This window comes from Nipponia nippon, unplaced genomic scaffold (genome assembly GCF_047370975.1).
Source record: "Nipponia nippon isolate SJK-2023a ecotype South Korea unplaced genomic scaffold, ASM4737097v1 scaffold_8, whole genome shotgun sequence".
Lineage (NCBI taxonomy): Eukaryota > Metazoa > Chordata > Aves > Pelecaniformes > Threskiornithidae > Nipponia > Nipponia nippon.
In genome coordinates, this window is record NW_028262402.1 from 41,565,928 (window position 1) to 41,585,749 (window position 19,822).

The following is a 19,822-nucleotide window of genomic DNA, read 5'->3' on the forward strand; positions in this document are numbered from 1 at the left end:
TGTCTGTAAGAGCAGGAAAGGATCTGTAAGAGATGCTTTCACCCCCTGTATGAAATGCCTTTTTATAAGATGTACTATGCAGCCTTTCCTGGTGTTGATATGATGTATGCATGCTGACACCAACAGGAGTTTAAACACTGAGTATTAGGTCGCCTAACCACATGTTCACTTTGGTATTGGACGAGCACTTGAAGGCTGTAAGTGCCAGGAAGTCAGACGCACTATTGGTCTTATTCCTAACAATGTGGTGAATCTGAGGAAATGCAAAAGTTTTGGTCTGTACTGTAGTGTGGTAGAACTTCTTGACAGTGGTTTGTTATCAAGAAAAGTGATGGAAGCCCCAGGATACATCTAAAAATACTGGCAAACAGGCTGCATAAATGTGGACACTAAATGACTTCTTTCCATTCTCCTGATTTCAAACTTTCTCTAATATCAGACTTGTTCATATTAGTTATGCAACATGTGTAACAAATCCTAATGGCACAGAGTGCAAAAAACCACAAGAATTGGTAGTTGGAGCCTGTGGCTAAAAAAACACCAAAGTTTAATTTACCAATTAGCTAAAAAAACTACCAACACTTCTAATTTTTCAGAGAGATCTTGATTAAAGTTTGGTACTCACTTAACACTTGAATTTTTTTATAATAACAAAGTCAGGATATATAGTTTGATTTTAGTGTAGCTTCTGTCTGTTGGGTAAGAATCTTTCCTCATAGACAAGGAGCAGATGGTGGCTGTGGACTAACTTGTTATTTCTGTGTAAATACTAGCTTCTGAAGTAAAGGTTCCAAAACCAAGAGGGAGACCTAAGTTGGTGAAACCACCTTGTCTTTCCGAGAGTGACTCGTGAGTTGTTCTGTTTTGTTTCTTAATATAAAGCTTCTTCATTGTAAAACACGTTGTTCCTTGTGTTAAGACTTCATAATTAGCACTGAGTTCCTGACAGGTTTTTGCTTCTTTAGTATTCAGTATGAGTTACTGTTTGCTTTGCTGTTGTTATTTACAGCTCAGGAAATTAATCATGGTAACTCAAGGTAGTACATTTCTGGAACAAGAGACGGAAGATCTTAACCTTCCTAACTTGTAAAATCTGTGCAAAATTCCTTCTATAATTGTATGCTGGGTGAAGAGGAAAATATATTTATTAAGAGAAGAGACAAGATCATGCAAAACTAAAATATTGCATTTTTTTACATTTTTGTTTCAGAAATCTCTTTTGATGGAATTCCAACACTATTTGTTACCTAAATTTTGGGTTTTCACCCTCTTCAGTTCTTATGTCCTTAGTGGTTCTCGTAACTGAAGGAGAAGTTGAGCGTCAGCATAGTGTTTTGTAGATTAGCAGATGCACAGTTTCAGTATATGTACACCTTAAGTATACTTCACAAAACTAGTTTACGGTGTATGCACTCTTGGTCCTGCAGACACGTGTGTGTGAAGAACTTCTGAGCATTAACTTTTTGGTTTTGGATCTATGCACGTATATTAATGTTAGCTTCATTAGGGCCTCCCTACTGTTATTTATTTCTCTTTTTGTATTGGTAGCGGGCTATAATTTTACAAAAAGACTGAGTATTTTTCAAGAGTCATTAAATGAACTGAGAGAGAATTAATTTCATAATTTTTAATATTCTGTGGTTAAAAAAAAATCAACTTCCTTAGAAGAATGTGATGTTTTAAATTCACTGTAGATAACAAATATGATGCCTTAATGCTGTTCATGTTTTAGTGTTAATGAGGAGGAGAAGGCAAAGAAAAAAGGACCAGAAGAAAAGCCCAAAAAGCAAGGGAAAAAAGATGAGGAAAGTCAGAAGGAAGAGGAGAAATCAAAGAAGGAATTTGACAAAAAGGAAGGAAAGAAAGAGGCTGAACCAAAAAGGAAAAATGCTGCAAAAGTGGGTTCTGCATCAGCTTCTGATTCTGAAGATGATGGAGAAGAACCAGAAGGTGACAAGGTATAATTTTGCTTTCCTGATATATTTATTACAGAGGCAAGTAGTATCACTGAAGATCATTCTTGAAGTTAATGCCAGATCTTAGTAAAGCTTGGAGCCCTGTGGCTGGCTAATACAGATATATAGAATAAAAGTTGCAGAAATTAATTTTGTCAATTCTTTCAGGAACTTCTTTGGTATTTTCTAAGAAAAGCATCTTTTCTAAGATACTTTTCGTTTTAACAAAGGATTTAAAGGTAGCAGTTATTTATTTTGTCTAAAGGCTTTTTCCATCTATGTTCCTCAGAACACAGACTTTTTTTCCTTGGTTGCGTCTAAGAGAACGTTTGGCTTGAAATCAAGTTTTTGAAAGGTATAAAGCTGTCCTAGCCAATCATTTGGAACCTCTTCATTTTTCTGGTGCTTAGGATATTTGCCTTCTATTAGAAAAGGAAAAAGGGAGAAAGGACTAAAGACATTCAGAACTTACCAACATGTGGAGGTCTTGCATTTAGTTGTGGGGAAAGCCAGCTCTTGTCAGGTTGTTCCATGGAGCAAAGTTGCTTCAGAGATACTTAATGTAGGTAGGTTTACCTGTTTACAGAAACAATGATTTAATAATCTTGCGTTTCAGTAATCTAAAGACTCCTTTTCTCTTTCCAATCCTAAAATCCTAAATAAAAACAGAAGAAAAAAGGGGGAAGAAGCTTTCAGGCAGCTAATAGAAGAAGCATTGTAAGAGGCCAACATGAGAGGGAAGTAACAGAAAGAAAGCGTAAGCAAGAAGAACAGACAGAATCTGAATCGTGAGTATGTTTTAACATGTGATGTCCACAAGCTGTAGGAGTATTCTGAAACAAACAGGAGGAGACAATATCCAAAAAATTCCAATCTGGTTTGCGCTGTGTTGTGTTGTTCTCTCCCCCCACCCTTTTTTTTGTCTATTTTAACTTCTTTTTAAGTGGAGAGTAAAAAGCTCCTCTAAACCAGTATGTCCTCTTGTGGGAGGATGGGAAGAATTGAACCTAGAAATTAAGCAATGTCAGTCTTTCAGTGACTTTAGAATTTCTAGCAGAAGACAGCTGGTGGGTTCTGTTAAGAAGTAACCTAAGAACATCCATGTGAAAAGGAATCGGTGTGAAAAACTGTTCAGGACAGCCATATATTTTTCTTTAAGTTTTGGATACATTAGATTGAGAACCGGTAGGACCTGTTAATCCATGGTTATGGATTTTTGATCAGGTTGTGGAATGTGTAGGGTTATCTGGAAAACATTTCCTTCTCTGTCTGGCAGCTGGAGCACATGCTGTCAGACAGAACAAGGAAAAAAGTAAGAATTATTCTACTCTAGCACTGCAAAGCCAGTTGAGAGATACCAAGAGCAGCCTGCATTTGGAAGATAAATTATCATAAATGAATCCAGCATAAGAATGGAGAGAAGATCCTGCCAGAAACTGGGGGGGTGGGACAATAGGAAGAAATCTGACTCACTCTCAAGAGCTGTACTGCAAATGGGGGAAGAAGCCGCCACCACGAGAGCATGATGTTCCCATCCCCACGGTTGGTGGGAGGGTGGAAGAAAGGGAGAACAAGGTAAAAATTTGGAGGAAAAGGAGGAGGAGGATAATGGTCCCCTTCACCCAATAATCACAAAATTCTACCTTTTTTCACATTCATTAACAAGAATCTAGTTTGTTTGGGGTTTTTTATCCTCTAGCCCTTTCTTCTCCTCTTCTTCCTGTCATTCCTTCTCTGGAAACCCAACATAATTACTCTACTTGCCTGTAGCAAACCTAAGCATTTCCAACTCCAGAGATGCTAAATTGTCCTTAGCATCTTTGCAGCTCTTGATATATCACTATTTACATCTGACACATGCTGATTGATTTCTGCAATCAAACTGTCATATATTGATTTGGTTATAATTAAATCGCTTCTACTTTTAAATAGCTGCCATATTTTACGCATTGGAGGGTAGGTAAAGCTTTATTTCAGTAAGATAAAGGAGTAGTAGTTAATGAATGCATAATGACTTTCATTATAGCTGATGACTAATAGCACAAAACTCAATATTGATAAGAAGTAAAAAAACTTTTTTGTTCTGTCTGTCTTCAAGTTCCCCTACTCATACACTGAATATAGGCTGATACCTTTTTCGGTTACTTTTCTCATCAGCATAGTTTCCATTTTCTGGTCTTTGTAGCATTAACATTTATTTAAGTCTAGGAACAGTGTACTACCGTTCTGTAGATATACAAAGTTTTCGTGTACTGTTTAAACAGCATGAGCTTGTGCTGCCAGTTGAAGTAAAATAGTCTTACATGCTTGAAAACTGTTGATTCTGTAACTAGATAGAGTATGAAAGGAACATGGAAGATGATGGACATGCAGGCATGGATATTTTATGGATGTGTATTACTATGACAGGAAGAAAATGAGTCACAGAATATTTAGTCATGATGTGCTGAAATAGGCAAATTCTAAAATGAGGCTTTGAAACCCCTCAGTAAGACAAGACTGAGGAACTGCTAAACAAGGGCTCATGATCTCTGAATATTCAAAAGCTTGTTCGAAAGACTTCTGCCTGTCTTCATCCTGTAACTGAGATGGAGACAAGTTTTGTTTTGTTTTTCTTGAGTCCCAGCATTATTTTTAGTGATACAATTAGAGAAAGAGCCAGGAGATTTCAGTGAAGTTGTAATAAATCTTTTTCCTTTATTACTATTTGCTTCAAGAATATTTAAATTATCACTGATACCTTTATGGTCAGTTGTAGGATACTTATACTGTTATAATTAATTATATGAGAAAATAAGTCACATAGAAACTGATTATGACTAATTGATCTCTCTGTAATTCCCCATGGTAATGTTAAATAGTTTTACTCTTTTTGTCATCATCATAAAAATATTTTATTTCTCCGTAAGTTAGTTCTGTACAATGCTATTTTACCAATTTGTACATGCAACCAAAACAAAATACAGTTTAGAAATGTGACTTGTTTTTAAAATCCTTTAATTTGCTGTTGGGAAAGCCATCTGCCAGTATGGAGGATTTATCAGCAGTATCTCAACTAACTAATTTTGAATTTATTTCTGTCTCTGAGAACCAGGGTTTGGCTCTTTGTGGCTTTTGCATGCTAGTGTTTTACTGAGGTAATACGTCAAACCATTGCATCTCATCTAAAAATTGGGGAAAAAAAAAGACTGAAAAACAGACTTTACAACATTGTAAAAACACTTTAACATTTTTGATAGGCAGAGTAAAGAAGAAGGCAAGAAAACAGAAGTTAAGAAGATGGAGAAGAAGAGAGGTTAGTTTAAAGAAGCTAAACAGTATTTTTGGTCATCTTAAATTTCGAACAGAATTATCTGCCTGGATAAGATAATTTACTTCTAAGAATGGCTTTGGGGTCTCAGTCCAAGGTGTTTGATCCATGGCTGCTTCCTTCAGGTCTGTGCAACAGGGCATTCTTGTTCTTCTATGTTCTTTCTTCAGTGCAGTAGAACAGGTCTTTGCTATTCCCTTTTTACTCAATGATCCCTTCTGTTTGTGAACAAGAAACAAAGCTCTTATTCTTTGAATCAAATCACTTTAGTTCTTACCTTCATTTTTTCCTTTCTGTCTTCTCATAACACAATAATAATCCAAGGGACCTCTTGAAAGTATTTAGATACTACCTCTTGCTAAGCAAGAGGCTTGCTCTTCCTAAGCAAGAGGCTTAGATTCAGATTACTGTGGTCTTGTCTACTAACCCAGACTTGCAAACTGACCTTCATAGGATAAGTCGTTCCTTTTTTAGTACTCCCATCCTTAAGGGCAATCCAAACCACTGGCTGTAATTTGTAGTATAGTACAGATCTAGTGGCATGGGCTCCAACCAACCCAGTGTTGGCAGAGGGGAAAAAAAAAGTATCCAAACCCATCCAAGACAGATTGAACTTGAAGGAAACTGTTTGTTTGCAGTAGTGTTCAGAATGCATACTACTTGTGTATGAAAAAATCCAAACAGGCATTCGGTGTGTGAATTGGAGACGGACATGTTCATTAATCTTGCACACCTGCTGGAGCATGTGTACTGCGAACATTTTGTTCGGATGGATTTGGACCTAACTTGAATAATGTCCAATTTACTGAAAACATCCAGGTGTCCTGTCATTAAAGGTTTTCCAGCTTTGTAACTCTTAGTATTTCTTGAAACTTCCTTTTAGCCTGGCCCACAAGTAGAGGGTGACAGCTGTATATTGAAGTAGAAAACTATTTTAAGTTTGTAACTCCTAAGGAGAAAACTATGTAGGTTGCTAATAGTGTCCAGTTTTAAAAAGCTGCGTACTTTATTTCTGACAGTAAGGTTTGTGGTGTATTTATGTGTGCACCTGCATGGTTATCTGATGTAGAATACCTGCCCATATTTTTCTGTATTCTGTATGAAGTTCAGATTTGTAGAAAGGTTTCTAGAAAAACAAACCTGTTGTGATTATGAAATATTCATGCATACTATTTTTAATCTTCAGAAACATCAATGGATTCTAGGCTTCAAAGGATACATGCAGAAATTAAGAACTCCCTGAAAATTGATAATCTTGTAAGTATTTTTTTTAAACCAGTTTATGTGTACAATTCCAGTAGGAAATACTTGGGGGGGTGGGGGGGTGTTTAATTAATATTCTAAGAATGAACAGAATTTTTTCAATTTGAAAGATAACTGCTGCTTAAATGAGGTTACTGTGGATACTAAAAGATCGATGTCAGCAAGTAAAATTGGTTTTGTTTGAAAATACTTCATAATAAATTATTTACCAGAAACATTCATCCCAAATTCTGTCAAATGAAGCATCTGTGCCAGCTCAGCCTGAGCCATGCAGAAGAAGGACATACTGAGTGTACTAGTGGCAGACTGCCTGATGCAAGGGAACGGGCACCAATGATACGGTCAGGGGAGACCTGCAAAGTATCAGGCGTGACCATATGACTCAGGGTGATGGTCAAGGTATGGGGACCCAGGTGGTGGTCCCTTTCTTGAGGAAGGGGCTTATGAAGGAATGGATATGATTGCTAGGAGGTGGCAGGATCCACCCACCTGATTGGGGCGAAAGTATTGCTGCCAAGAGGCTAGCCAGCCTGATAAAAGAGCTTTAAACTAGGAAGAGTAGTGGAGGGGAAGGTGAGGAAGTGGTGGAGCAGGATGGCAATCAAATGATGCAGGGTGATGTAAACAGAATTGGCTTTGTAATCAACATAATTCCTCAACAGAACAGGACTTAAGTGGCATCAGCACGAGCATATGCACAGAAATGAGGAAGTGCTGGCAACACAGCATTATGAGTAAAGCTCTCATAGCCTTTCTGGAAAGTCAGGACAACTGGGTGCCTCTCTGAAGTGACTGTACGCTAATGCACACAGCATGGGGAGCAAACCAGAGGAACTGGACATCTGTCTGCAGTTGCAGTTTCATTGGCATCACAGAGATTTGGTGGGATAGTTCACGGGGCTGGAGTGTTGCCGTGTACAGATACAGGCTCTTTAGAAAAGACGGGCACTGGGAGGGGGTAACTTAATGTGAAAGACCAGTGGGAATGTGTGGAGCTCTGCACTGGGACAGAGCTCAGCCAACTGAGAGCTTACGGGTTAGGATTAGTGGGCAGACAATATGGGCGATGTTGTGAGGATGTCTACTGCAGATCACCTGATCAAGCAGAAGTAAAGAATGAAGTCATCTTAAGGCAGTTGGGACACACCTCTGGTTCAAAGGCTCTGGTCCTCATTGGAGGCTTGAACCATCCTGGTATCTGCTGAAGGGACAACATGGAGAATCTGCAGCAGTCCAGGAAGCTTCTGGAGTATAACAGCTTCCCAACACAGGTGATCAAGCAGCTGACACGGGAATCAGGTGCTGTCAGACCTGATTCTTATGAACAGGGAAGATCTGGTCAGGGATATGAAGGTCACAGGCAACCTTGGCTGCAGTGACTGAGACCGTGGATTCAGGATCCTGGGAGGAGGGAGCAAGGCAAAAAGTATCACAGCCCTTGGCTCAGGAGAGCAGACTTTGGCCCCTACAGGGATCTGCTTGGAAGAATCCCTTAAGAGACCATGCTGGAGAGAAGAAGGAACCAGGAGATCTGGCTCACTTTTAAGGATTACCTCCTTCTCAAGATTGATCCATCTTGGCAAGCAGGAGAGCAACCAAATGTGGCAGGAGGGCTGCATGGATGAACAAGGAGCTCCTGACTATAGTCAGGACACAAAAAAAGGAAGCATACGGGAAGTGGAAGCAGGGACAGAAATATGCAGACACTGTCCAAGCGTGGAGGGATGTGCTTAGGAAAGCCAAAACCCACCTGGAGTTAAATCTGTGGAGAGGAATGAAGGACAACAAACCTTCTTCAAGTACCTCACCAGCAACAGGAAGACTGGGTAAGTATGGGCCTTTCTGCTGAACGGGATGGGGGATCTAGTGAAAAAGGATAAGGAGAAGGCCAAGGTATTCGATGCCTTCTTGACGTCAGTTTGCTCATACAGTTCCTTTAAGGAATCCCAGGTCCCTGAGACCAACAAAAAGTCCAGAACAGGAAAGACTTGATGCTCAGTGGACAAGGATCAAATTAGGGAATATTTAAATGAAGTGGGACCTGATGCAGAATAAACCGAAGAGTGCTGAGGGATGTCATTGTGCATCCACTCCGTTTTATTTTTGAAAAGTCACAGTGATTAGGGGGAAGCTCCCAAGGACTGGAAGAAAGCAAATGTCACCCTCATCTTCCAGAAGAAGGATCTCGGAAACTGTGGGCCAGTCAGCCTTGCATCAATCTCTTGGGAGGTAATGGAGCAAATCCTCCTGGAAACCGTTTCCAATAATATGAGGGATAGTAAGGTCTCTGGGAGTTGTCAGCATGGGTTAATGAAGAGGAAATCACGCTTGACCGAACTGACATCCTTCTGTGAGGTGACTGGCTTGGTGGATGAGGGATAGCAGTGGATGTTGCTTATATTAAGTTTAAAAAGGCTTTTGACACTGTGTGTCGTAACAGCCTCATAGACAAACTGATGAAGTCTGGACTAAACAAGTGGGTAGCAAGGTGGACTGAAAACTGGCTGAACTGCAGGGCACGAAAGGCTCCCATCAGTGGCAGTGAGTCCAGCTAAAGGCCAGTCACTAGTAGTCAATACTGTTAAAACATCTTCATTAATGACTGGGATGATGGGACAAACCACACCCCTAGCAAGTCTGCAGATGATACAAAACTGAAAAGAAAAATTTGATGGGTGTGCTGCCATCCAGAGGGACTTGGACAGGCTGGAGAAATGGGCCATCAGGAACTTCATGAAGTTCAGCAGAGGTTCAAGTTCTGCCTGTGGGGAGGAATAACCCCATGCACCAGCACGGGCTGGGGACTGACTGGATGGAGAGCAGCCTGTCAGAAAATGCCCTGGAGGTGCTGGTGGACATCAAGCTTACCATAAGTCAGCAGTGTGCTCTTGTGGCAAAGGTGGCCAACAGCCTCCTGGCCTGCATTAGAGAGTTGCCATAACATGGAAGGATGTGTGATGACTGCCCTTTACTTGGCACTGGTGAGACACTGGATCCTGTTTTGGGCTCCCCAGTACAATAGAGACATGGACATATGGCAAGGAGTCCAATAAAGGGCCACAAAGATGAATTGCAGGCTTGGAGCATCCCAGAGAGAGCTGGGTGTGTTCAGCCTGGAGAAGAGAAGGCTGAGAGGGGGATCTTTTCCATGTGTGTAAATACCTGAATGGAGGAAAGATGACAGAGCCAGGTTCTTCTCGGTGAAAGGACAAGAGGCAGTGAACGCTGATGTCAATACAGGAAATATTGCTTAAACATCAGAAAAAGCTTTTTTACAGTGAGGGTCGTCAAGCACTCACATATGTTCACCTAAATTGTTACACCTTGGAATCCACTGTTAAGGTTGGGCAGTGAAAACACACATAGGGAAGGACTAGAGCTGTATCTTTTTTTTAAGTCTATTTTAATTTCTGTGCCTTTGGTGCTTTAGAACAATACTACCAGTTTTTTGAATTTGAGGTTATTTGTGGTTTTGTTGGTTTTGTTTTGTTTTTTCTCTAACTGAAATTTCAAATCATGAGACCAGACCAAAAATACTTTACCAGTCTCTCTCTTATTTGAAGTTCTAGAGGAGATGCAAATCTTCAACAGTCCATTTCCATTTACACAACTGAAAAAGCAAGTAAAGGGCTTCATTCCATTTCTGCCTTTATCTACTGCTGAAGACAAGAAAATTCTTGCTACCACTATTAACTGGCCAAGGAGAGGTGTGAGAGGAACATCAGTTTGAGGACTTTCCCTAACTGGTTGCATGGTCTTTTTGGACTACCATTGCATGGACGGTGCTGAAAGGGATTCAGCCTTTGGTTTAGTATCTTCATTTTGAGAGTGCTGTTTGTACAGTGAGACAATATGGGTGTCAGTGAAGGAGCATGGTAGTATGAGAAGCAGCAAGCTGCTCCGACTCAGGAACTGGGTGTAGTGTTGGGTGTCGGAGGCAAGGTTCTGGTCGTGGGGGCAGGGGACTGTCCCATGCCAGACATGGCTGGCTCCAGTGGACCCACCGCAGGGCACGGCTGAGCCCCTCAGCCAAGCTGGCGGCCCCTCTGTGAAAACTTATTTAAGAAAGGGCAAAACACCCTGGGCAGAGAGAGGAGGAGAGGAGAGTGAGAAACAGCAGAGGGAACACCAAGGTCAGAGAAGAAGGGAGGAGGTGCTCCATGTTGCTGGAGCAGGTGTTCCCCTGCAGCCTGTGGAAGAAGACCACGAAGGACCAGATGTTCACGGTGTGGCCTGTGGAGAGCCCATGCTGGAGATTTCTCCTGAAGGACTGCAGCCTGGGGGGAAAGCCCAAGCTGGAGCAGAGGAGAATGTGAGAGGGAAGGACCTGCAGAGGGGAACTGTGATGTACTGACTGTCTGCCACCACTGCACTGCTTGGGGGTGGGCTGGGGAGGGGAGTCCGGAATGAAGTTGAGCATGGGAGACGGGGGAAGGAAAAGTGTTGATTTAATGTTTGTCTTTGTTTCTTATGACCCAAATCTATTTTAATTGGTAATAAATTAATTTTCCCCAAGAAGAATCTGTTGGTGCCCATGACAGTAACTGGTGAGCGATCTCCCTGTCTGTCTTGACCCATGAGATTTCTCATCCTATTTTCTCCCCCTGCAGTGCTGAGGAGGGAGAGGTGAGTGGCTGGCTGGGCATCTGGCTGCTGGCCAAGGCTAACCCACCACAGTGTTAAATAAGAAACATTCATTTCCAGTGTGGCCTATTCTTAAATTATTTTATTTAAGTCTATGCCAATACTTTGTCTCAAAAAAATAGTTCACCTTAAATAAAATTTAGAAAGCTTTTACTTCACAACTTAGTGGTTTGGCTTAAAGAAATCACTCTGTTCTGAGCCAGATAGTAAATTCCCCTGAAATAATAAGGAAAAAACAAAACCAGAAAACCCCAAACCCTCACCAAACCTCTGATTCAGAGGTGTAATGGAGCAAATACCTTGCAGTACTGGGAAGAACATTGGTTGTAGAGCTACAGCAAGGACACATAGTTTAGCATAATTGTATTTTTCAAGTAAAGATGATAAGAATTCTGCTGAGGATAGTCCTGATGTGTTTGTTTGGGGTTTTTAATACTAATTTCCCTTGAGAACAGGAGCTACAACTTTATACAAGTGCAGAATATTATTATGACCTGTGCTGGATATGGATCTTGTTAGTTCTATATAGGAATTAAAATAACCAAGGGTAGCTGAAGATAAGGAAATTGAGAACTAAGTATTACAGGAAGAAGGCTTTAATACAGTGGTTCTTAGAAATGGATCAGAAGCTCACATCATTACTTCTGGGTGTCCTGCATAGTGTGTAATTCATTAAACTTTTAATTGAAAAATCTAGAGAGATACAGTTCTGTATATTAACTGCAGTTCGCTTAAGATGCTTTGCTGCCTTCTCAGTGGCAAGTCACTTGGGAAGAATTGTGTATGGAAAACGCTGACTATGGAGAACAGCTTCAAGTACTAGAATTGTGAAAGTGGCATAAAGCTTGAGTTTGTATTTTGAAAGTATAAAGTAATTTTTTTAAATTGTAAGTTATTCAAACAGGATCTGCCTTTTGTTATGGAAGTAGCTGAAAGGCAACTGATAGTAATCTTTGTTTGCAAGTTTGACTGTATAAATTGTTCCAAAATTAAGTACATAGAAGAATTAAGGAAATTATAGGAAGGTATCACTAAGCATGGAAATTAATTTAGTGTGGCTAATTAAGGACTATTAACATATAAGTTAAGTCTTCAAACTAATGTCTTGTTTATATGCAGGATGTGAACAGGTGTATTGAGGCTCTTGATGAGCTTGCATCCCTTCAAGTCACAATGCAACAAGCTCAGAAACATACAGAGATGATTCTGACTCTAAAGAAGGTGAGATCTGCAACATTACTCAAAGTAACTTGTGTGCTTTCTTAAATTGCTATCAGCATCGTTTACTCCTGTGTCCAGTTCTGGTCCCTACAATTCAAGAACGATGCGGACAGACTGGAGGGGGTCCAAAGGAGGGCCATGAAGATGATGAAAGGGCTGGAGAACCTGCCCTATGAGGAAACACTGAAGGAATTGGGTCTTTTCTTCCTGGAGAAGTCTTGGGGGGGGGGGGGGGGGAACACACCTCATGACAGTATTACAGCACTTAAAGGGCAGCTACAGAGAGGATGGAGGCTCTCCCTTCACAAGGAGCCACATGGAGAAGACAAGGGGCAATGGGTACAAGTTGCACTGGAGAGATTTCATCTTGATATAAAAAAAGAAACTTTTCAACCAAGGACAATTGTTCACTGGAACAGCCTCCCCAGGAATGTAGTGGAGTCCCCATCACTGGAGGTTTTCAAGATGTGATTGGACAGGATGCTCGATAACCTCATCCAGGCTCCCTTTCTCACAGAGGGTTGGACCAGATGATTTTTCAAGGTCCCTTCCAACCTGGGCTGTTCTGTGATTCTGTGGTGCTTCAGGGAGTGTAAAAGTCTATGATCTCATTTCAGGTGTTAAATTAAGAATTTCATCTAGCACGTGATGAAATTACATAGGTATTTAAATACCTAAGTGGAGCTCATTGTTTTATTACTTTGATTTCAGATACGGAAGTTCAAAGTTAGCCAAGTTATCATGGAGAAATCTACAATGCTATATAACAAGTTCAAGACCATGTTTCTGGTTGGGGAAGGAGATTCTGTTCTTTCCCAAGTACTAAATAAATCACTTGCTGAGCAGAAGCAGCACGAGGAAGCCAACAAAACCAAAGAACAGTGGAAGAAAGGAACAAACAAGAAAATGGAAAAGGACCAAACAGGTAAGTCATTGTGTTTTTAGCTTCTTGTCATACAGAAGACCTAGTCTCTATCAATTTCTAAGCCAGCTTAAAAAAAAATCCTTGATACAGGAGTTCTACATATCTGTTAAAACCTTTACGTATCTGAAATAGTCAAGGATAATACTGCTATAACTGAATTTCAAGTTCAAGGGTATAGAGTTTTTTCTATGGCTATTTTACCTTTATTGCCTGAAGGGAAAGGCTTTTGGAAGAACTGAGTTTAGCATTTTTTTACTTCTCTGTAAATTTTCTAACTTCATTACCTTATGGAATAAAAAAAACATTAAACATGAGGTAGAATAACATATTACCTACCTTCCATTCCTCAAGTAGCCTTTTGGTGCCTAGACTTCCACCTATGCTTAAGTTCCTTCACTACCCCCTTCCTGTATCATGCATGCTATGTGTAGCAGCAGCTTTTAACCGCTTCTGTGATGCAGCTTTAGTAGTTCAGCCTAACAGTAAGGAAATAATCATCATTTAGAGGAGAAAAGGCCTTTGTGCTCTTAGCAGTACTATTCCAGATTAATTATGACTGCTTGTACAAGTACAGCATGGTACTGAAAGCCTTCCAAAAGAAAGAAATGGTAGTAAAATAGATGCATGCATTTTTAAATAGAGGAACAAAATGAGACAGACACTGGAAAGCTGTGTTGCAAATGAATTTCAGTCCTTGAAGATGTAGGAGTTCTGCCCATCTGTTGAAATTATGTAGATCCTTGATCTCCACAACCACTGGAGAGAAATTATATTTACTTTGAACTTGAATCCGGGGAGCAAAACTGTTTCAGGAAACTGTTTGGAAGTTACACCACCTGGATCTGGAATAAACAAGTTACTGTAGCGGAGGTAATTCAGGATGCCAAGGATTCAGAATAACTGTAGTTGAAATGCCAGTGTATTTGTAACTGCTAAGAAAACAAGGATGATGATAAACTCCAACCATTTTATGGTGAGAGAAGTATGTAGGGTGTAGTAGAGGCTCCACACAGATCTTTCCCCAATCCAGTGATCAGCACAGCTAACATATTAACAAAGAATTTAAACTGAAGACTTCCTACACATAGAATAGTCTGACCAATGAAGCTACTCCAGATAAGGCTAACACGAGACTTCCAACAGAACACACTGAAATACCATATTGTTGCCCAGTCAAATGGAGAATGGTAAGAAGTTTTATCGGAGTAGGGGGATATTATGAAATAATAGTGGATTTTTTGTTATTTGCTACAAAGAGAAGTTCTGGTTCCTTACGTTCATACTTCTGCCCTTTTAAAAACTGAACTATTACTAGCTTTATGAAGCACAACAATTACAGCAGTTTGTACTTCAGCTGAAGTACAGCTTCAGACTATCTATTTTGTAACAAGGGACTATAGCATTAATTGTTCCATTGAATTCTTCCCATGGCATTCAAGTTCAGAACTGATTCTGAGCAAGTCTAGACTAGAATATCACCTTAAAATTATCTTGTCTGCTTTTTAGCATCTCTTAGCCTGTAAGTATTCTGATGAGTAATGTCTTGGTATTTTTGTCTTCCTGTAGCACCGTAGTTTAATAGAGGGGTTTTTTTGGTAAACCTGTAACTTCAAATAAAATGGACTGTCAGTTCTGACTTAAAGTGACATTCCTCAACACTTCACTCAGAATTCACTGGCTTGTAATACCAGAGCAAAACATGTATTCATTACATGTCAAGCTTTGTTTTCCTGCTTGACAATTGCATGCTATAACTAAACATTTTTACTCTATTTATATCTACTATTTGTCATAATTTTTATTATATACGTATTTGTTAGAGTTGAGAGTAAACGAGAATCCATGGAACTAATAACATCCAGTTAAAAGTATCAGAAATCTCCCCAAATTGTCTGACCACGTTAGAGTGGTAAACTGAATTTACTCCTGAAGTATATTCTCTCACTGCTCAGAATATAAATCAGCATTAGTCCTACTATCTATAGTGTAGCAAGCACAAGAAGAACTTGAAATCTCATTAAATACATACACTGCTCATTTCCCATTATTAAAATCATGGGATGAGACTCGTTGCATGGAATTTTCAGAAGTTGAAGCTGTTCCAGTTACTGCTTTTTGTATTGTTTCAACTGCTGGGTATCAAGGTGAGGAGAAAACATTTAGAGTGCTTGAGTTGATGAAGGTAAAGAAATTATTTGGGCCTTTTTTATAGCACAGCTTTGCTGCCTGCAGTACTGTTTTCTTTCCCTGCCCTTTCATTTTAAAGGTTCAAAGGTTCTGAATGGAGGGTCTGAAGCTCAAGATACGAACCAGTCGCAACACAATGGAGAGGACACTGAGGAAAAGAAAGATAAGCATGAAGTTGGCAATAAGAAAAAGTGAGTTAATAACCTTACTGAACTAAGGAGCCATTCTGCTCTAGCAAAATGATATAAATAGAACAGCAGTAGATTGAAGTTACTTAACCAACTTTAGGTACTGTTTTCTTTACAGAGTTTTCTCTCAACTTTAGAGAATGATAATAGCATGCAAATGGTCTGTTAAAGTTTTGAATGAACATTTTAAAAGTTACTTTGCTCACTGCTATAGTGGAGACCAAAAGAAAACAAATTACGGGATGTCCTGTTAGGAGAAAATCAGCATGTGGCAAGACAGGGCAAAGTATGAGCTTTCTCCTATGTTATAGACTATTCTATGCTATTAAGTTGGAAGCAAAGGAAGCCTGAACCAGGTCTTGCAGAAACTCATGGGATTTCTCAAGTTGTTTGTGAAATCATGTATTCTAACCAGTAGCTTTAATTAATGTTCTGTAGTGTAGCTGTAGAATTGCCCAAATGCAGGTAGACTCCAGGCTAGAACGTAGACCTGTGACGTTTCAGAACTCTGAATGCTTTATAGAGGATGATGCATTTACCTTTTCCAAACAAGAATTCATAAGAATGCTTGAATTTGTCAGAAGGTAAGTATTTAAACCTTAGCCTCACTGAAAAATGCTGTTTCGTAAACAAAAACAACAGCAGTGAATCTCTTGTCGAATATGAGAAATACTTAATAGAATTCAGTAAACGATGAGGAAAAGGCCTAGAATTATCCTTGAGCTGAATTGTTTTGTTGCAGTTCCCCTTTGTTTTCTCCGAGCACTTCTGCACCTTGTGCTCAGGGATTCTTTTTGTCCAGCAGTATGTATTGAAGAAAGCTTTCCTTTCATCACTGTCTTCAGGCAGGCCAGGAGAAACTGCAGTTGCCTGGCATGCTTTTGGCTGTCTGCCAAGTTAAAACTGTACAAATGAGTGGAATATTGACTGTTATTTACAAGGTCAACTTAAACAGAACAAAACCAAAAAACCCCTTAAGATGAAAATGAATTAGGTATTTGCTGAGAACTAGTGGCTTCTGATCACACAGCTTTCAGAAGTGACATTTGGGAGTTTTCAGCCAGTGATGCCAAATACTCATTTGGTCTGAACAAGCAGCATGTTAGAGGGACACAACGAAGGCACAAGCGTGGGTTCTTCACACAGGTTACACAGCCTAGCATGCTGCTTAAATAGGTGATTTGGCCAAATCAGGGTATGGTCCTGACAAAGTGCAACACCTGAGTTACCCGAGATCAATGGCAAGGCAGTTCAGTAATAACAGAATATACTTAGCCAAGTATTTAAAAATAAACTACTACTAAACTGGTCCTCCAAGGTAGAATTTTTTTCACGGCCTGCTGCTTTCCTTGTTTCTGCAGAACCTAACAACGCTTGGATTTTTGTGTGAGAGAGAGAGAGAGACAGTCTCAGTCAGATCGCCCTTTGTATTTGTGATTAAAAGAATTAAGAATATTTGGGCGCATGCATGAAACTTCAATGGACACTGGTCAAAAGAAACTTAAGGCAGATACTTTAGATAGTTATGCAATATGCCTGGAAAAGGCTCTTGACTATAGTGTCTCAAAGTAACTTTGAGGCAAGACAATTTATATTTTTAATACTTCAGTAATCGTGATTGTATCTGTAAAACTTGCAAATATATCTTCCGCGGATGCGCTAGTGGGGGTTTCATGTTCTGGTAATAAACATTTATCTCTTTAAGTGTCTGTGGTGTTTGCTGTGGCCTTGAACCCTACACTCCAATGCGTTCTTTGACTTGCCTTAAACAAAGAAACAAACCCACTTTACAAGAACACTTGTATGGCTACTTGGGAGCAGTTTCTGTGGACTTAGACTCATTGTTTGCTAACAGCTATAAACCAGATTTTGTAGCACCTCTTGCAAGTACCTGGCATGTGGAGAAATGCATCCACCTACCTGTTGTAAATCCAAGGAAGCTACAGAGTGGTGTCTCTCCATCATACAAACTTCCTTTCATTCAGTATTTTTCATATGTTATTTGCAGTATTCAGTTTTTTAGAAGCGAGGAACTAGTAAGCAAAGTAAGTATGAACAAATCATCAATGTTCAAAACACCCCTGCAGTTCCCACTACTGACTCTTAAGCAAATAATTTGTAAACCTCTACAGTCACAGGGCGCTCTGTTCAGTTCTGGACTTACTCCCTTTGATAATTAGAGCCGTGACATGTCCCTACCTTTCTGAAGATTGTAAGTCAAAAATTTTGGAAGACAAAAGTTGCATAACTTAATACTTCGAAGTGATTGGCACGTAAGAACATCCTTCTGTTCTCGTTTGGGAAAAATACATACTGCTTCCTGCGGTTACCTTAGTGTTTGGGACACATAGTGGATTATTGCTGGCTACTAAGAAAAGTTACCGTTGGTAAGATAGGTGAAGCCGGAGTGCTTTTCCACCTGAGCTGACACTTGTGTGGCAGCAGACGGGGGAGGACTGCCTGACTGGACCACAGGCCACTTGTGAATGACTGCCGCTTGCAGCCAGTCGCATACATCAGCCTGATGTTAGTCGCTGCTAGCTTAGCTTCACGTTTGGGGGCCATCAGCGTGACAGAGAAGATGGCCCGCTTGTATCACTGCCTGCTTCAGTTCTCCTGACTTCATCTCCTGCTCAGCATACATCAGCATCACATACTCTAGACTGTACAAATACGTCTGGAATAAGTCTGCTTTCTGCATTTTTATATGGTCATTAATGTTGCTTTCTTTTGTTTCTAGGACATGTGGTGAAGAGAGGGAACTCGAAAAGCCAGCAAAAGATTCTGCCTTTGAAAGCAAATGACATCACTGGAGTCTTTTTTTTTAAATACAGATTAAAGAGGATTGTTAAGTTTTGCATTTGAAATCTATAGACTGCTGAAAGTTTTAAATAATTTTATAAGCATAGTATTTTAAAGTTAAATTTTGTGGACTAAAAGCCCCCTTTAATCTTGGTTTAAAAGTATTTAGACACTTTTGCCAATAGTTTTGTCCAGTATTAACAGGTAACACATTTCAAAAGATGAAAATTCCAGTTAGAAAACATATGCTTACATGTTACAGGACTTAGAGTTGTAGTATATTTTTATCTGACTGCTGTATGTTTGTCTAGCTAATAGCAGGAAAAAGTGTAAATACTTTTAACTGCCTAATTGCTTCATTTGTATAAAACCTCCTCCTTTCCGATGATACTGACCTCTGTTTGTGCATAGTTTTTCAGCCCTTGTTGGGATGTCTTTTCACTGTGTTTTGTAGGAGTTGGAAGCAGCGTTTTTATAGCTGTTGCAATGTCAATGTACGAGTATACTTAATCACTTTTTTAAAACAAGTTTAGTTCTGTTCTTGCAAAACTCATTGTGCCAATTTACTGCCATGTGACTTTATGGTATGCTTTTGGTATAATAAGTATACTAGAAAGAAATCTATTGCTTTCACTGAACCTGTTGATGCACACTGGTTGGAAAACACTGTCTTGAACGATTTTCATGAAAGTAAAGAATTTAAACTGATGAAGAAAGACTGGTTCTTAATAGAAACTTGTATAGACTAAAACATTTCTAGGAACAAGTGTCTGGGTTTAGTACTATTTCAGTTTTATTGCCTTGGCATTAACTTGGGGATTTCTAACTTGAGTTTTGACAGAAACACTGGTAAAGTATTCCAAGAAAAGTTCCTAAAGGCATAAAAGGGAATGAAACATACACAAGCTCCTCTGAAAATTCTTTCTTGAAACACACCTTTTGCCTAATGTCAGAACTAGGAACAACTTCTGTGCGACTGGATTTCTCACCAGCCAGGTGAGAAATCGGAGTTTAACAGTCCTAAGAGTCTCGTTAGGGGATAACAGGGAAGGTGGCAGTGTTCTGGGTGCACGTACCACCTCGCATTGTGTCACCTTCAAGGCAGCAACAGAAAAACATGATTACAGCCTCGTGCAGACCAGTACTTCTGAAGCTTTAACTCACACCATTCAAGAAAGAAGCGTTTTCAGGATTGCAGCATGACCAAAACAGCATGGTATCAAATACTGAAAAGTCAAATTATTTCTTGTTTACATGCCTTGTAAATTGCTGCCATGCCTGCTTCAGTCAGCCCACCTGGCTTTTTTGTTGTTCTTTTGTTCTTGCC

The 19,822-nt window shown here is 39.8% G+C and overlaps 1 protein-coding gene across 4 annotated transcripts in view; it reads left to right on the forward strand.

Annotated features, from left to right (window-relative positions):
• The window catches only part of PSIP1 (PC4 and SRSF1 interacting protein 1), a 39,214-nt gene extending 20,011 nt beyond the window's left edge, over positions 1–19,203 (forward strand). For all 4 annotated transcript variants that reach the window (XM_087742751.1, XM_087742750.1, XM_087742748.1 and 1 more), the window contains exons 9-17: positions 774–849; positions 1,733–1,958; positions 2,625–2,743; positions 5,195–5,250; positions 6,452–6,522; positions 12,292–12,393; positions 13,105–13,318; positions 15,585–15,696; positions 18,434–19,203. In XM_087742751.1, coding sequence (XP_087598877.1) covers positions 774–849; positions 1,733–1,958; positions 2,625–2,743; positions 5,195–5,250; positions 6,452–6,522; positions 12,292–12,393; positions 13,105–13,318; positions 15,585–15,696; positions 18,434–18,497 — 1,040 coding nt within the window. In that variant the 3' untranslated portion in view covers positions 18,498–19,203. The remainder of the gene's footprint in view (positions 1–773; positions 850–1,732; positions 1,959–2,624; positions 2,744–5,194; positions 5,251–6,451; positions 6,523–12,291; positions 12,394–13,104; positions 13,319–15,584; positions 15,697–18,433) is intronic.
• Positions 19,204–19,822: the final 619 nt, after the last annotated feature.